At 45.1% G+C, this 17,903-nt stretch overlaps 5 protein-coding genes across 5 annotated transcripts; 1 reads left to right on the top strand and 4 right to left on the bottom strand.

The window, feature by feature from the left end:
• Positions 1-169: 169 nt before the first annotated feature.
• On the bottom strand, positions 170-3,316 carry TREMEDRAFT_63045 (uncharacterized protein; the record flags this gene model as incomplete). Its single annotated transcript, XM_007005364.1, has 3 exons — positions 170-541; positions 676-867; positions 1,028-3,316. The coding sequence occupies 3 exons, from the start codon at positions 3,314-3,316 to the stop codon at positions 170-172; spliced, it is 2,853 nt and encodes a 950-aa protein (XP_007005426.1).
• A 409-nt stretch (positions 3,317-3,725) lies between these two features.
• Positions 3,726-5,394, top strand: TREMEDRAFT_63044 (uncharacterized protein; the record flags this gene model as incomplete). The annotated part of the gene is made up of 9 exons (XM_007005363.1): positions 3,726-3,808; positions 3,862-3,922; positions 3,967-3,999; positions 4,111-4,127; positions 4,274-4,364; positions 4,593-4,811; positions 4,929-4,977; positions 5,023-5,067; positions 5,255-5,394. The coding sequence occupies 9 exons, from the start codon at positions 3,726-3,728 to the stop codon at positions 5,392-5,394; spliced, it is 738 nt and encodes a 245-aa protein (XP_007005425.1).
• On the bottom strand, positions 5,387-8,332 carry TREMEDRAFT_71847 (uncharacterized protein). The gene is made up of 5 exons (XM_007005478.1): positions 7,986-8,332; positions 7,411-7,661; positions 6,590-7,094; positions 6,277-6,428; positions 5,387-6,035 (listed from the first exon to the last, which is right to left on the bottom strand). Exons 1-5 carry the CDS (start codon positions 8,244-8,246, stop codon positions 5,963-5,965), a joined length of 1,242 nt encoding a protein of 413 aa, XP_007005540.1. The 5' UTR covers positions 8,247-8,332; the 3' UTR covers positions 5,387-5,962.
• A 1,374-nt stretch (positions 8,333-9,706) lies between these two features.
• Positions 9,707-14,636, bottom strand: TREMEDRAFT_63042 (uncharacterized protein; the record flags this gene model as incomplete). Its single annotated transcript, XM_007005362.1, has 7 exons — positions 9,707-9,826; positions 9,974-10,173; positions 10,309-10,813; positions 11,086-11,352; positions 11,723-12,061; positions 12,331-12,743; positions 12,947-14,636. 7 exons carry the CDS (start codon positions 14,634-14,636, stop codon positions 9,707-9,709), a joined length of 3,534 nt encoding a protein of 1,177 aa, XP_007005424.1.
• Positions 14,637-15,685: 1,049 nt separating this feature from the next.
• Positions 15,686-17,554, bottom strand: TREMEDRAFT_63041 (uncharacterized protein; the record flags this gene model as incomplete). The annotated part of the gene is made up of 3 exons (XM_007005361.1): positions 15,686-15,754; positions 15,977-16,556; positions 16,725-17,554. The coding sequence occupies 3 exons, from the start codon at positions 17,552-17,554 to the stop codon at positions 15,686-15,688; spliced, it is 1,479 nt and encodes a 492-aa protein (XP_007005423.1).
• Positions 17,555-17,903: the final 349 nt, after the last annotated feature.

The raw sequence follows: 17,903 nt of genomic DNA, 5'->3' as shown, positions 1-17,903 counted from the left end.
TGTACAAAGTCACTGTCTCAAGATAGCAAGTCATCTTTCTATCCCTGGTACAAGCCGGAAATGGGATACTACCAGTCTTGTTCGTTCACTTCTCTTGATGAAGAGTTGGGGGTAAGAGGGCGTTATTGATCTAAGATGATCAGCTGATATCTCTTCTTCCCCACCACCTTCACCCGACCTTTGACCGACTGCGAAGTCGTAAAGACACGCGGTGAAGACCTGGAATGAGATAACGGTCGATGAGTACCAGTACACGAATGTAAACCATACTCGCCATGAGAAGATGTCCGTGTGGCCACAGAGTAGGGAGAGCGGATAAGGAAATGTAAATCATAGAAGAGGAACCCACGAGACACTGTTTGAACCAATTCAAATTCCCTACCTTCCCGCTCGCCTTTGCCATCTCTGTAACATCTACTCCCTTATCCCTGTCTTCCACCAAGATGTAATCCCAAGTATTCATGACTGGAATAGAAGGAACAGACGTGGTTGTGTCATACCTCGACGCACCCATCGCGTGCAGACAGAAGGGAACGAATGTCTATCAATTAGCGACCTATATGACATCTCGACTTCCGTCTCTGGATAATCTCGGAGACAGGATCCGACAGTGGACCGTTGTTTCAATGCGAGATGCGCTCGGGAGCGACAAGAACATCGTTGAAAACGACTTACCTTGAGTTCACTCATCTTTGACTTGGTCGCTTGAACAAACAACACCGTTCTCCCTTCAAAAGGCTTATACACCCTCTCAGCTTTGGAGGGATCCCAATTTGGTCCACCCCAATGAGGATCGATCAACTGACAAGTCATCGTACCGAGCGTTTCACTCCTACCAGCAAGTGAGAGGTATGATCTCCAATTCACCTGCTCATCAGTGACCATCTACCCTTTCGACTGATCATTGAACCCATAGAGGGAGCCGAACGAAGTAACTTCGAGCCGACAAATGTGGGGAACAGGAAGAAGCAGTAGTAAGCGACAGATATCATCACAGTTTGAGGTAAAGCAAAACGGAGACACCTACTTGGGGTGTCACGATGGCATCCTCAATGAACTTCTTTGACAAGATCGGTATTCCTCTCGCCAGAGCCGTGAGGAACTTTGGTGTCATCACCGTCTCCCCGATCAAGATGACAAACGGTGTTGATTTCAATGATGACGAGAAAGCCGATCCAAACCTGTTGATGGCGTAGAGATCTATCCAATTCTCCATCACCCTTCCCCCATGCGCCTTGATTTTATCTGCGATCGTCGTTTGAACAGATTTGTGCTCTTTTGTTGTAATGACGAAAGTCAACCCCCTAAATACATCTGAAGACGGGGCCACCGACGCGGTACGGGTGGAGGCACGAGACTGTCGAACATTAGACGAAGTCGGAGCCTGAACAGTGGAGGATATCTTTGATACAATTCTGCCCGCTTTTGTTTGGGGTTTCGTGGGTCGCGTTGGGACCTTCAATTTCTGGACCGGTATTTTGGGCTTCGATGATCGTTTGGACGCTTTGCCCTGTAAGGACACTTTGTTCGGCCGATAAGATTCATCAGGCGGTTCGGTAGTACCGCTGGACCAGCTCGTGTCGGACTTAGCTGGACTTGAAGGGAGTGGTGGTTTCTGTCTGGCTTGTCTCTTTATCGGAACAGTATTGTGTTCAGGGGGAGAAAGCGGTCGATATCGAGATTTGTCATGGGGTATGATCGGTGGAACAAGGGCTGGTATGCGTTCAAGCGGAATTCGCTTATCTGTCGAAGGTGAAGCCAACTCTGAAGGGTGGGTGGACTTCTGTATGAGGGGCGGGGGAGTAGATTCGATAATGCCATCACCGACAGCTGGAATTGACTCGATGTCAACCGGAAGGTGAGGATTAGGTTCAATGAATGTTGCTTGAAGATCCTCCAAAGGTTGAGAAGTTCTTTCTTCCACAAAGGTCTCCTGTAAGCCATCTAACACCGGAGCGTCGTGCAGAGAAGGTCGAGCTCCCTTTCGTCGTGTCGCTTTTTCCGGTGTAGAGGATGACGGACCAGCTTCCTGGTTCACTGGCCGAAGAGGTCTAAGGGGTAAACTCGTCGAAGGTTCTTTTCCGTTGACCCGTCTCAGACGACGAGCCGTAGCAACGCGTATCGGAGCAGTGGACGGAACCGACTTGTCCGGGGTAAAAGATGGAACGATCGGAAAGTCTTCGTGAGGAACCGAAGGTCCAGGCTCTGGTGGGGAGAGATCAGATTGGGATGGAAGCGTAGCGAATTGAGTAGCGATCAACTGGGAAGGTTCCGTCCCTTGAGATGTTCCGAAATGAACAGGACTAGAGAAGAGGGATAATACAGGAGAAGAAGCAGATGTTGACGCGGGAAAGTGGAGGAAACCTCTCTGATTCGGTCCACCTTGAGACTTTGCCGATTCATCCCTCTTCGATATTCTGGTCGATTCTCCTCGTTCCTTCTCCCCCTCTATCTCTTCCTCTGCTTCTCCGTTAACGACCGTTTTCATCAAACCCATCCAACCCATCCGCCGACTAGTTCTGGAATTGAATGAGTCCCTCTCGTCCGCCTTACTCTCCAACTCGTCGATCTGATCCGACTGACTCTCTTGTAGTCTCTTCTTAGGTAGAGGGTTCGAAATAATGTTAGCCAGTCGTTCCGCAGGTGCAAGTGGTCTAACAAATGGTATTCTGACCGGTTCTGAGAAACTGTCCGGTTCCGTGACCCAGGTAGCTTTCCCAGCTGGTGATTTCCGTCGTGTCAAGGCCAATCGTTTACGATTAGGAGAACAGCTTGTGGAGGACTCTCGGGAATGTTTACGCTTTGATGAGGGCGGTGATGACAGGCGAGAAAGGGTTTTCTGCGATATCTGCTTATTTGGACTATCGATCTGCTTCTGAGGGGTAGGGTTCTGTGTTACACTAAGTAATGGTTTCGGTGATGAAACGATTGTTGTCTTCGGTTCTTTTCCTAAAGGCAAGTGATCGTCGGTAGGCTTTGTGAGCGAATGCTGATTTGTCGGACCCTCATCGATGGGGATGAACATTCTGTGGAAAGCGACCGACGAAGGGATGCTTTCCTCTTGATACTCGGATTCCGCCTCGACTTGAAGACCATCGTGTGGGGGAGGAGAGTGTAGAGGGGAATGAGCTCTTCGAGAATCGATAGAGAAAAGGTTACCGCTGCTACTATCTGACTCGCGTGTGTGGGTACGAGGGGAGGTGCGAGTGCGTATCCGAGAAGGTCCGGCGATAGGTTGTTCAAGAGGGATTTCTTGGGTCGAAAACGCCCGTACGACGATGTGAGGTTGTGGGGTTTCATCGTGATTTAACAGCATGGCTGAGTTCATCCTCTAATCTGGTATCAGCTCGAGATCCGTGATAGTATGTGGAGTCTACTTTACCTGTATATATCTCACGGATCACTGACCAAATTCAGAGGAAAAGTATGTCTGGATCAACGAATGGGGGTGGGGGCAATTGGGAAGATCTCCGCGACCGGGTGTGTGATCTGTGAGGAGCCCCGCAAGGATGGGGTTATCAATTTCACATGACGTGTCATTCTTGAAACAGTGAGAGCGGAGTTGTAACGAGTTCTCCGATCACCGCAACACACTCTCTCTTCCCCCACTCACATCCCCACATTCATACACCTTTCCACTTTTGTTCATTACTTCCATATATATCATAGCTATGCCTCATAAGATCACATCTCCTATAGATATAAAACAAATCAATAAGATATCCATGGTAGCTCCTATCGATTCCCCTACAGCTCCCCCTGCTGTAGCCATCGGGGCAGGGGGTAAGACCCTCCCAGCTCCTTACAAGTATGTCCTTCATTCCTTCATTCCATATCTCTCTTGAGAAACGCTGAGTATAGATCCACGGGAAACGAAGCTTTAGATACACTTGCCTTTCTACATCTTCTAGAACAACTAAAGGTCTGTTCTTCAATCATATGACAACATACTCAGCTGATGGTCAGGTGCAAAAACGTTCAGGGTGGATAAGAGAAGGAGTGAGTTGACTTTATCTTAGTCCTGTCCGTCGCCGCCGGAGACCAAGTAGAAGAAGTGAAAGCGGTGAACGTCGTAAGAAGTCTCTGTAAAGTCTAGGCTGACTTACGCAGGTCCGTGAACCAGAATCGTACGTCCTCTCCTTGCCTCTCCTTTGTTCTTCCAGCATTGTCACTACTTGGCCAACCGGTGTTTGCCCCATCTACCTGTGCCATCGATATGATACATTTCTATCCATATGCTGTGCTACTGAGGAAACTGAGCACTGATTCTTAGAATATCAGATCATATGTGTCGTATGGCATTGATGGCTATGGTGCTTCCTAATGATCCGGATCGACCTCTGGACATTCCAAAATGTGTCATGGTGAGTTGTGCATGGGTTCCCCACCTCTGTCCCGTTGAGAAGCCTTATCACCTCCTTCGTCTTCTTTACGCTCTGAGAGGGGTCCTCTTCGCCTGTCTGTCATCCTGAGGTAGCCAAATTATCGGGCTTTGTAATTTCACTAAACCCTACTTGGAAGGAATAAATAATCCCGGCGATCCGGGCAAGGAGCGATCTAAAATCGAAGGAATTATCCAAATTAACTTCTAGATGGCTCTAGTCCACGATCTCGCCGAAGCCCATGTGGGCGATATCACCCCCGTTGAAGGAGTCTCTCCCGAGGACAAACATAGATTAGAAGAGCAAGCTATGGAGACGTTCTTGAATGAGATGTTGGGTGGGAGTGGGAATATGGATGCGAGAGAAAGGTTTAAAAGTCTGTTTGAAGAATATGAAGCGAGACAAACTCCAGAGTCAAAATTGGTCAAGGTGTGTTCAAGCATTCCACTTCTTCCTTCTCACCCAATCAGCATTACTATCGTGGAAAGGTAGATGATGCCACTTAGCATTTACGTTGTGAAAGGTTGATAAGTGCTGATGTGATAGGATCTGGATCGACTCGAGTTGGCTCTTCAGGCTGTGGAATATGAACGGAGTGAGTCTAATTCTGATGATTGAGGAAGTACGGCTGATTGTCCAGCTCAGGATATTCGCACTTTACACCCTTTCTTCACTGGTTCTATCCGTGCGTTTTTCTTCTTTCTCTCAAATACCACTCACTACCCTTAGCATCAGTCTCATCATGTAGAATCCTTTATTCGACCTGTAATTCCATTCTCAAGTCTATCAGGAATCGATATCTGCATAGTGTATCGCATCTTGTCTTCTAGAAGTGAATGTTGGAATCGAGAAAGAAAGATACTGACTCATAGCCAACCTAGAACATCCCGTAGTACGTCAATGGGCAATGGTATTGATGGAAGAACGTCGTCAGCTTTGGGCTTCACGCGGTAGGGGAGAAGAAGAGCAAGCGGGATTGAATGGTTGCGGAGGGATAGGTTTCAACAGTTGATTCTAGCATCACAACATTTATTCCCTGATCTTACAAGATTTATCAACTTCATCTTCAACGACTTCCTTTCCTCCATTTATCCCTAATAGTCCTTCACAAACGCTGCCTCTGCTCATCGAAACTCCTCATGATCCATGATCCCGCTATGTCCCCTCATCACACCCTCACGAATCAGCCCCATCCCTGTCCACCCATCATATCTTCCCAAGGCTGAAAACAAGAGGCCAATTGTATATATTGTCATGAACCCGCATGTCGTAAATCTGTAGATGATGCATTGAGCATTCCGTTGATCCGTTCCCGCCAGTTCATTGAGCCGTCGAAGTATCGATCATGAGCGCTTGGATATGATCGTCCAGGTAGTCCAAGTACAGCATTTTCGTTCGATCAGCCTGATTGCTAGAATATGTGGAGACCGATTGCTTGTCTTAGCGGCGGTAACGTATCGAGTCTTTTTCATTACCAAACAGGTCTGATCGTCGACCTTTGGGAATGCACCGTCGGCCGTCGAACTCGTCAAACAGTAGAACTACCAAGTCGTTTATCGATGAGAGTGTGAACAAAGTGGTCAGAAGTATAATCTTTGCGCGGCTGCTTGAGAGGTTTCCGTGGGACAATAAGGGCATTTAGCAGGTCGACGACTGTCCATTAATATCTTCTTATCTTACTAATCTGAAACAGCTCCAAAAGGCCGTTATCAGAACCATCGAGAGATCCAAAAAGCCATAATGAGAATCATGTCGGTCGCCAATTTGAGTAGTGATCAGAGCAAAAGAGCGAGGGAGAGAAATGACATTTTAGGTCGGGGATGACGGATACAATGAAAAAGAAAAACACGGAGATGACAAGGTATATGAGGTGGAAAGAAGGACATCCACATACCCAGATTTCAACAACCTATTGAAACTCTCTTCAGCGATAACATGGCCGCAACTCAACATCGTTGGAGGGTTCATTTCACTTGCTTGTTCTTTCGATACGGGACAAACGAATATGGAGTGATATCTTCTCGAAGGAGGTAAAGGGACTTGCATCTGAATAGTCAGCATTGATGGATTCTAGTGATATCCCAAGCCTGTCTCCTCAGACAATAGGGACCCGAAGCGTCTGACTGAGAACACTCGAGAAGCTGTATAGGGCTAAAACATGAAGCTCAGGAAGTAAAGAGACGACGAAGGATATGATGAAAACCTACGGGTAACTCTGTCCAAGTTCTCACTCCTCCCAAATGATCACCCATCAATCTTCTAGCTTTCTCAATCACACCCAATGCTCCGCCCCTACTTCCTAGATCTACCACTACCTCAAGAGGATCTTCTTTAGGCCATCCATGTCGTCTACAAAATTCCGTTCGAAACAGCGCGACCAAAGAAGGAGAATTTTCCGATTGGTAGGGTGTTTCCGGATGATTGTTCGTATTTGAAACACCATTCGTCTTCATGGGATTTGAAGCTACTGATTGAAGTGAAGGAATGGATGATGAGGTATTGGATGTATTAGATGGGAGATGAGGGTATAAGCAGGAAGTGACTAGTTGTAATACCGGTTGAGTGGGGATGTAAATCATTAGATTCTTTTGAGCGTATGATAATGCTTCGTGGGGGATAGAAAGGGATAGAAAAACGTATTTGTGGAGATGGTATGGGAGAGCAGAGGGATGTTGAGGGGAAGAGAGGAACCATTTGTTAGTTTGACACCATCTGATGGTCAGTCCTGTTCGGGCACATTCACAGATGGAGAACTCATTACAATCTGATAGAAAAGGAACAGGGCTCACTGCGCAATTCTGTGAGGGGATTACGGATGGGTATACCAAGGGTCACGTTTGTTGATTATAGAAGAGAGGGAGTGGGGTGAAAGAGAAATGTTGATGAGATGAGAGAGGATTTGCTAACGTCATGTGGTCCGTGTATCCAGCAAATGCTGAGTGAGGGATGGAGACAGAGGGTCATAGTATGGCCCTAAGAAAACCACCAGTGGATGAGTAGGATTTGAGAAAGACATGAGAGCACTCACTCTAGAGCAGATCCCACATCACCTCTCTCGATGTCCTCAATGATTTTATGCATCTCCTCACTCAACTTTCTCTTCTCTTCATCATATTGGATTCCTAATTCCTCCTCCAAAGCCTCCACCGCATCCCACAACCCTCTACGTCCCAATGAATCAAGAACGACAAAATCTAGAGCTTCTTTTGCCGGAGGAGAAGAAAACAGAGGAGGATCGTCATATGCTGATGACATTGATGAGAGTTGTGGAGGGAAAGTCTGAATGTGAGTCCACGTCTCTCTTTCACTTCACACTCATCACGAAACATGTATGAGAAACCAGAGGTAGCCAAGTCTACACACTATCATCGATCGTCAAGCAACAATCACTAAAGTAAAAACGACGTACTACCCCAAGGGGCAATGTAGAAGGATGATACAAAGCTGTAAAAGTGCACGAGAGAACACAGATCAGACGATCCATTCAAAAGGAACATGTGATCATATGATTTAAAAATAAATATGCTCATGGTGATCACTCAGTAAATATGAGTAAAAAGCGGAGAAGATGAAGTGAAAAAGGAAGTAAACCCTAAAACTCACCTTATCAACCGCTCTCCCTACTCCTCCTAAAGCAGCATACCATCCCTTCAAACCTCTATCCACTTCTTTCTTCGCTTTCAAAACATTCTTCTGAAGATCGGTCACTACCTCCGAAGGGTTTTCTCCGTTGATCAACCTCTGCTTGGCGTGAGTGAGATGATCATCTATCAACACCGTCAAAGGTCCAGAAGCTGAAGTGGAAGGGGAAGAAGATAAAGATTGAAGAGTTGAGAGAGCCGTTGAGATGTCAATCGTAGACATGATGTTTCTCTTTTCAACGCTTCTTGACCCCACAGGTGGTCACAATGTTGAAGAGTACGAGTAAGAGTCAGGTAGATGGAGTAAAGTAGAGGAAAGAAAGATGGGAAAGGGGCAAACTCGTTATGCGGTTGAGAAGTGAGTAGAGTTGACGTGGCTCTATCAAAGTAAGAAGCCACGTGGTTTGATAAGCTTTACTTGTGCTGTATGTATTTGATACCCCCCTTTTAGAAGGATTACCCATCTTCACCAACTCCGGGTTTTCTTCACCTTGACTTATCACATAGTCAGCTTTGCCGCCATCAAACTCACATTCACTATCACAGTATAATCTACCCCGAAGAAAGTAGCAACAACAACCATAACGATATGTCACAATCACAACAAGATACAAGATGGCAATCACAAAACCCTAATCCCATGGCACCTCGTCCTTCAACTTTCAAAGCTCCAGACGTTCTCAACTATCTTTGTGCGGGTGAGTCATCGATACATCCCCATCTCCATCTTCATCCTTCTCTCTCACTTCATTTGATCCATCCTTGGCTCGAGTGTGGAAGATATCCAATGGGAAATATCTCACACCGTCTGTACCATCGGGAGATATATTGAATGAGATATCATATCTCACTACCATTAACATATCATGGACAATCATCAGTGCATATGTCCTCGGTGTAGAAGGATTTATCTTCCATCATGCACTCGTATCTCAATCCGTCAGAGTTTCACTCTCAGGCTTTAACGAATGACCTTTCATTGTGAAGAAATAAATTCTGATATAATAGATTGCGGTGCGGAGAATGGTATAAAATCAGGGGAGAACATTCGTTGTAAAGAATGTGGACATAGGGTTTTATATAAACCTCGAACATATAGAAGTCAGTCCTGACTTTTTTTCTTTTCAATCGATCCTTTCAATCTTCTATTGGATCTCATGTTCCACTCACTATTCCTATATTTTGACGGGTGATCAGATCGGAATTTGACGAGTGATCAAAATGGAATTTCTCTATATATCTTGACGGATGATCAGATCGGAATTTCTTTATATATCTTGGCGGGTGATCAGACCGGAATCTCTCTAGAAGGAGTAGTGGTCGGATGAACAATACCACGCGCTTAGAAATAAAATCTGACGTTCAGTCGTACAATTCGAAGCTCGATGATGAGTCTCACTGTCCATTCGACTTCATACCTCGTCTTCCACATGGGCAGAAGTTCGAGATGATTGAATGTGATTTCACTCATGTACTTTGTATTCACCCTCCTATGAATATTTGCCAAATAACTTACAAACCCTCAGACCTCGGACCAGATTGAAAACGCTGAACTTGTTAAGAGGTCACGAATGAAGCAATGATACATTCTTAGCAATACAAGCACTTCAATCTTTAACATGCAATCTTTCCCTTTGCATCATCACTAACTCCCCACTGATCAATACCCCCCTCCTCCCTTTTTCATGCTCGGGATTCACTTGTGAAGCTATCCCAAACCTGAAGTCTGAAGCGACCGCGGATCTGAGGTAGTAAACCATACCCCAGAAGATACAACCCCGATAAAGTTGCCTTCTTCCATCTCTACGTGTATCCCAACTCGTCTAATCCCGACTCTCACTAGGACGGCCGGGAAGATTCCCTCATTTGATGGTGAGAGTGGACTTCCTGAGGGAGTATTTCAAGAAGTTTGGAGTATCGTACTCAAGCTCCACCAACCCCCACACTCACACCTAAAGCACTAACGTTAGACCCGGAAGTACTGACTCCATCAATCCCAGCTTTCTGTTTCTCCACTTTCTCTTGATAAGCGTCGTAAGCGTATTTCACAGGTTTGACAAGATAAACCTCATCAGCCAAAGATTCTTCTGATGATTTTTCCGATGAAGTTTGATCAGGGGATACGAAGAGATCATCAGGGTTGAAAGCGTCTGTATATCAGTTCCGTCCATTACAACAACATGACAACAACAACCAAAAGACTCGTACATATGGATAAATTATATGAGAGATGTTGTCAAAACCTCGAGATAGTTGATGTTGAGAACATGAAAAAAAACACTAACCTTCATCCCCTTCAACAGCTCTTCTTTTACCCAAAGCTCTCCTACTCGGTTTCTTCTCCCCTTCATCCTCTACAATCTCATTATCAAGACCTAAACTCCCAGTACTAGCCGTCCCGGATCTGAGTGAATGATTAAGTTGAGGTAAAGGTCTAGGTCCTGGTAATCTACCTTTTCCTAATGGTGATGGTGCTCTAGGAGACGTACCGATTTTCGGTGGGTGTGGTAGAGCTCTATCGGAGGAAGGGGAAGGAGTACGGGAACGATCATTTGGTAGAGGGATTATATTGTGTGCTGGGGATGATGCTAGTGGAGTGGAATTTTGTGGAGAGGAATGTAATGGTGTGACGTGGGATGCGGGGGATCGAGTGAGAGAAACGGGAGGGATAGGAAGAGAAGGTTGAGAAGGGGATAAGGTAAGTGGAATGAGACGAGGGGATGGAGTACGTGAGGATGATGCGGTTTGGTCAGGAACGTAAAGATGACCAGATGAGTCGAGTAGACCTTGCTGATGAATTAGTAAAAAGTTCATTTATTGGTGGAATGGCCCGATATCATCTCGCAGTTTCGAAGAAGAACACAGGGGAATGTTGACAGTAGAGAGCGAGACAAATGGACGAGAAAGCAGGAAGTGAGGTAACCAGGGGGGGCGGGGCGGGGGAGGGACATCGGGAAAGACAAGGGTACGTGAGGGCAGGAAGTGGGACGTGAGATGAATCTTGACAACTAAAGAAAGAGGGAATGAAGTGGTGAGATAGGTAAGAACCAGATATAACTTACATTCCTATCCAACCTCGTTTCCTTCTTACTTCTCTCCCTAACCTCCCTCATCTCTTTCTCATCCACAGCCATCCTTTCCAAATCATCATATTGTCTCAATGCCTCACTCAGCAGACCATGAGCTTCGAACAGAGATGCCAAAGCACGTTCTTCAGATGTACTACCTTGATCTGGATTCCCTTCTCGTGATCGGGAAGCTTCTGCTTGAGCCCAATCCATTTGGTTGGTAAGGGATTCATGTGCGTGGAAACATTTGGTGTAGAATTCCTGTAAAAGTCAGCCTATCCTTTGCATATCACACGTCATATCCATATATTTTACACTGGTGATTCATGTGCGATAGATCGTAGACCTGATTATTCCATCCGGTCGAATCTCTCTCCCAGGACATGAAACCCAGTGGGATCATCATGAGTTAATATGGCTGATACTCAACTCGTAGCAAACAGGAAAAGGTCGTCAATGTGAAGCAGGAGAAGTCTGAGTCGCGAGTTAGAGAAGAAATGGTGAATGCCGACTAGAAAAAGATCAAGCAGAGTCGCGTGATTGACCATTGACCATATGATCCGATGATGGTAAGAGAGGCGAGAGAAAGCAGGGGAGAAAGATAGACAAGGAAAGGATCCGTTCGACTCACCCTCACCACAGGTTTATGCTCCAATTCCTCCGGTCTAGTATAGACCAAAGCTTCTCCTAAAACTCTCGCACTCTCCTTCGCAGCCGCACATTCATCTACTAACCTTCTCATATCTTCTTCATGATTAGTCAAATGTTCGTACCCGGGATACGTGGGGACACCAGAGTAACTCGTTTGTGTTCGACCGTTTACATGTTGAAGATGAGGACTTGAACCTCGTCTTGAAGTTGGATGAGAATGTGGAGGGGTGGGATGGGAAGTATAAGAGATATCGGGGAAACGAGTTAATTGTTGAGTATCGGGTGTGTAGAGAGGATGATCAGAAGGGAGTGGAACACCCTGGAAATTAGTTATTACCCTTTCGTCATATTTTCCTTGTCTATCAAGTCTGGTACCCTTTTAGTATTATTTGGGGTTGTATATGATCCTAGAGGTTTCCCCATGTCATCGATTATATGTTATGTGGCTCCGAAAGACTCCATCAAGCATACCAGGCCAGTGAATTGAAGCTGTTCTGGAGGACATTCGATGGTAAGAAGTGATCCAAGCTGGAAGTGGGATATGAAGGAGAGGAGCTAGATATAAGAGAGGAGAGTAATTCCACTCACAATATCAGGTTCTTGAGGCATTTTCACCTTCCCCCATAATTCTCCTAAACCTTCACAACCCTTCTCACCACCATATTGATAAACCAAATTCGCCAATATATCCGTTATCATCCTATGCGTGGAAGCGGAAACCAAAGGATGTGTGGGTGAAGCCAATATGATTGGTTCTAAAGACTGTAAAAACTTTTTACTTGTAGCGTGTGTTTTAAAACCTTTGATAGATACATTACGCATCATAATCAACCAAATTTTCGCCGCTGCCCTTCTTTCGGATTCATTACCATGTTTGAATTGTTTTCGTATTGCTCTAGAAGTTTCTTTAGCGACTGAATCAGCTGATTGAGAATGATTGATACGTTCGATGATGTCGTATATGTTAGCGAGGGAGGGGTCGGGGTTGGAACAGAGTATTTCTGATAATTAGCTGATCTGATTTGTATTTGCACATGAATGAACCGTTTCAAGACTATTGCAGTTCATGACACTTGTAGAATTCAATGTTTGTGAAATTGATGTACGGATGTATAGAGGGTCACACATAAATTTGAAAGAAACCGGGTTTCACAGTTTAGGTGAAGCTGCAGGGGTGAAATGGAGAGTCAAAGGTCGAACTCACGAATAGCGACAGTGACACTATCCGATTGTCCGATATCCCTAAATTTTCCCAAGTCTAATCCTAATAACCTACCTCTTTCTTCATGACCATGACCTGTCGAACTTGGATGTCCTAAAGCACTGCCTTCAACAGTTCCATCGGTACTTGCGCGAGGTTCGAATTCTTCAAATTCTTTCTCCTTGTTTTTGTCTACTTTATCTTTCTTTTCTTTCTTTTCCCATCCCATTCCCCAAAACTTTTTCTTTTCCTTCTCTTTTGGTTCTTTCACATCTCTAACTTCCTTCTCTTTGATCTCCCTTGGTTCTCTCATATCTCTGGGTTCTCTAATATCCCTAGGATCTCTCATATCCCTTGTTTCTCTGATATCCCTGGGCTCTCTGATATCCCTGGGTTCTCTCAATTCCCTGGGCTCTCTCAATTCTCTAGGTTCTTTCAATTCCCTAGTATCTCTGACATCTCTATTCTGCGTTTCCCTCAAATCCCTCGGATATATCTGCATTTGTTCCATGTTCCTGGGACTTCGTATCTCTCTCGGTTCGGGAAACTTTGGTGATTTCATATCCCTCTGATCCTCGAACGGTCTGGCTGGAATCGTATCGTCCGACGCTGGAGAATAAGGACTCTGTAAACCTTTCACGGGAGATCCAAATGGATGAGGATTAGGAAAAGCCTGTTGTCCTATTATAGTGGGAATTGGCATTTCTAATTGTCCCATACCAATTTCCGTTTTCCGAAATTCATCCAACTTATCATCAAAAGGATTTCTATTTATTTTCTTCTCCTCAATTTCTGATATATTCGAATTAAAAGGATTCCTAGATTTCTCTCCTGCCACAACAAAAGGACTACGTGATGTTTTTTGAGGTTTGATTCTATTTACTTCATCTGATCTTCCTGATGATGCGCTTGAATAACCTCTATCTCGTCTTTGACTTTCTCTTTCTATATCCCCACCACCTGTCATTGGTAATGGCATGATAGGGACATTTTGGATTGGTTGTGGTGATGATATTGAAGATAAACCGTTTCGAGTTATATGAGGAGGAGGAGAAGGTGGTCTTGCTCCTGGTGGTAAATACAAAGAACCGGGTGAAACTGAATTTGTATGATGTTGAGGTTGTATGAAATGAGTATCTTGATAATCTGAAATAGAAGGGAATTTCGTATTTGGTGGAAAATCAGGTGCTGCGAGTGGTTTTGATAATGGTGAAATCATTGTCCAACCATCTGGACTTGGTACACCCGTTCTATCCACACTCATACCTCTTTGTTTCTCTACTCTTCTTCCTTCCTTAGCTCTTTGATTGTCTATATCCCTTGAATCACCTCTCTTTCCTTCGTACTTCATATCTCTCGGTAATCCGTTTTTGGGACTGTTATCATATTTAGAGCTTGATTGGGGAGTCTCCACCAAACCAGCTTGTTTACCTTTTCTACCTTCTGGACTGACATTGACGTTGGGAGGTATGTCTGGAGGCTTTACCTGTCCAGGTGGAGGAGGAGGTGTAGGTGAAGGTACAGGATTAACTCCAGCATCAAGTGGAAAAGGAGTAATGGTATTGGAAGAATGATGAAAATGATGACGTTTTTCTTCTAATGGAAGTCGTCGGGGTTGAGGGGAAGAAGGTGCTGAAGAGGGTGGTGGAAGTGGTTCGATAGTAGGTTTAGATGTTCGAAAAAGACGTTTCATCTTGTTTTACGTATATTCTGTAATAAATGTCTTTGTGTGGAAGGTCGACAGTAATGGATGAGATTGTCGAGAAGAGAAGGTACTGTATGTGGAGGTGGAGATAGCTCTTATGTGCGTGGATATTAAGTATTGAGGACCTGCTGGATGGTCAAATGTGAGATGTAGATGGAGATATGTAAGGGAGCAGATTTGTGACGGGCCTCAGATATGGAAGATTAATTAGATGTGGGCTGTGCCAGCAATTGAACAGATGGGGAGATGTTGAGACAGTAGTAGTTGGTCGTTATCGAGATGTCCAAGTTCACTTCCACTTTGGACGTGACCCGTGATTTGTTTCAATAGGTTACCGTTTCGGGGATGTAACGACGTGACGGAATATCGATAGAGTATAGAGGTCAGACACTCCCCCTTGGAGTAAATAGAGTGAAAGAAGGATGAGAGAAGTGAGGTAGAAGACAAGGTGTTATAGGGAGGGGACAAAGGAGATAGAGTGAAGTAAGGTTGATGGTTGGGTAGAGCACAGCAGCGTACGATCACGCGCGATCGGACACAAATTTCACTCTTTCTTTACAGCGCACCTTACCCAACGTACAGTTCAGATCACTGTGTCAGGTTTCGCTCACGCGGTTGCGCAGCAAGTAAGAGAGGGATTGGGATGTGCGAGAAGAAGAGTTCAATCAATGAACAACTTGGAAGACGATTATCAAAGTAAGTAAGTGGAGGACAAGTAAGAAAGGCGGTGTGGATGAAAGTCGTCATCAATCCACGTGTCCCTCTCAACCACATAAATCTATTCAACTGAACATCTATCCGTACATTGGTATTTCATGAGCAAATCAATAGCATGGACTGTGAGAACAAAAGCTACAATTGTGGATTGCATACTTTGACCATAACTCTAAGGTTTTAGATGAATTCGGAGGGAGGTAAAAGCCAAGACGATGAACCGCGCCGCAGTGCTCGAGTCTTGGCATTTGGAAAGAAAAAAATGATTATTGAGGTTTCGGGATGAAACTGAGTTGATGATTTGGTCAATTGCTAAAATATGATCACATTGGTGTAACTTGATCTTGATGAAGATCTTGTTGTGTGGGTTTGAAAAACATTGTCGTTATATACTGATTGGTCAGCAATGCATTCCAGTCACTTTACTCTATATGATAATTGATGTAGCAAGCACGACGATGATTGAAAAAAGTTCAATGACGGAAGCATACATGTACTGGTGAACAGGATCATCATGACCTGTTTATGGCAGTGATGTTTCATGTGAAATGAAGACATCTACGAGCGACGATTGTTGTGAGGGTAAAGTGGGGAGAAAGATAACTTGTACTCACCTTCTGTCGATATCGTGTCGTTGTCCCAACTCCCAACGTCCCATTCTTTATAGCACTCGCCGTCAAATGATTCAAAACCACATGGTTTGGTACTGCTAATATAGAATTATCATCATGACCAGCCGGCATCTGACTGGCTATCATTCCTGTCCCTCTTGGATCATCCGGATGTCTAGGTTCTCCATTCACGATCACCCTCTCTAAGATCCTAGGTAACATGGGTGGTTGAGGTACGGGAGAGAGATAAGGTACTGATTGGAAATATGAATTGGCAGCTTCTCTAGAGGTGAAAGTTGAAGGTAGTTCTTCCAAATATTGATATAGTGTTAAAGAAGGTGGGATAATGTTTGTCCATTTTGAATCATCTTCTTCTTTTATCGTCGGTTTAACAGCCATGGCCCACTCAGCTTTTTCATCTTCGACCGTTTTCAGAGGTTCCACTTCGATGTAATTGACTAATGTTCCATCGGAATCGGTGGCGGTGGGTATACTCTTAGAACATCTCCATCCGTCATCGACTATGAATTTAAGGCGATACTCTCCTGGAGCAAGTCGAAGGACAGTGTTGAAGTCGTGTGTGCTGGAAAGTCAGTTGATGTCCAGTGTCTCTCAATACTAAGACTTGTCCACGTTAATGTCGATACTTGGTAGGGGAGTAATCGCAGGATGAAGGAAAGGATAAGATATATAGACATGAAGGAAGGTGCGAGAAGAAACAACGAGAGATGATTAAACAATCTGTACTCACCTTTTTCGTAAGGGAATCCTGTTTTTCCAATTATCCGCAAAAGTACCCGTCACAAATACGTTTCTCCCTCCCTGTGTCCATTGTATAGGTACAGCCACCAAACCATCATTCGCTTGTTCCTCCTCTACTGGTTCTGAAGGCGTTTGCGTCGTCGACTTTTCAGGTGCAGTCATTCCACTTCTTGGTGGAGTAAGATTTGCCATTTGAGATTTTCTGACACCACTGTCTGTCCCTTTCCCAGGAATAGGTATCGGCATTGCTCTATTCGGACTAACACCTCTACCATCTGAATCTTTCGACAATGGTGAAGTGGGAAAGAAAGGATTATCCGATGTTGATGTCGCACGAGAAGGACTGACACTTGGATTGGGCATTACAACCGGTGCACTCATAGGGGCATTCGCATCGAGTTTCGACATAGGACTTAATCCCATCCCACCTAATGGGGAACGAGTTCCCAAACCCGCGGGCCATCGTCTTGAACCGGAACGTGATGGAACGCTGGTGGCTGCTACGTCGGAAGGGCGTTTGGTATGTCCTGTAGGTTGAAGATGAGAAGTATGAGTGGCTATGGTCACTACTGGTGCTGCAGCAGGAGTGAAAGCTAATCTGTTGAGATCTGGTAATTCTAATGATTTCCTCCTTCTCGGAGAGTTGGATCGACCGGATGGAGAGGTAGGATTGGAGGAAGTTGGGGATAAAGAAGGAGGACGGGATGGCATGGGTAGACGAAGGTTGGGTTGACGAGAGGAAGAACGTCTGTCATTGGGAGAAGGACGATCTAAATTTGAACGTGAAGGAGAGTTGCTATTGGATGGAGTGTTACCCATGATGAAGAGTTACGAGTTGTGATATAGGTGATGGAGGGATGTAAGGATGCGAGGTTAGCAGGGTATGGTTGGATAGAGTAGCAGTAGCAGGTAGAGTGAGTCGTCTGCCCGTCCACATTCGAGTGAGAGAATTGCCACTTTGGGTAACTTTGGTGGCGGCCGGAGTATATAGTCATGCGTATGAATAGGACTACTTCTCCCTCTCCCTCTCTTCTCACTCACTCACTCACCCACCCACCCATACAACTTGCCATCAACTACTACCTAGACATCCTCATGACCTTCCCTCGGTGCGACTAGTCTCATTCCATCGTACACCGTCACACGTTGCACGGAACAGCCAAAGACC

Source organism: Tremella mesenterica (assembly GCF_000271645.1).
Source record: "Tremella mesenterica DSM 1558 unplaced genomic scaffold TREMEscaffold_7, whole genome shotgun sequence".
Taxonomy (NCBI): Eukaryota; Fungi; Basidiomycota; class Tremellomycetes; order Tremellales; family Tremellaceae; genus Tremella; species Tremella mesenterica.
Note: the sequence above shows the minus strand (reverse complement) of the source record. Positions and strands in the feature narration are given on the sequence as shown.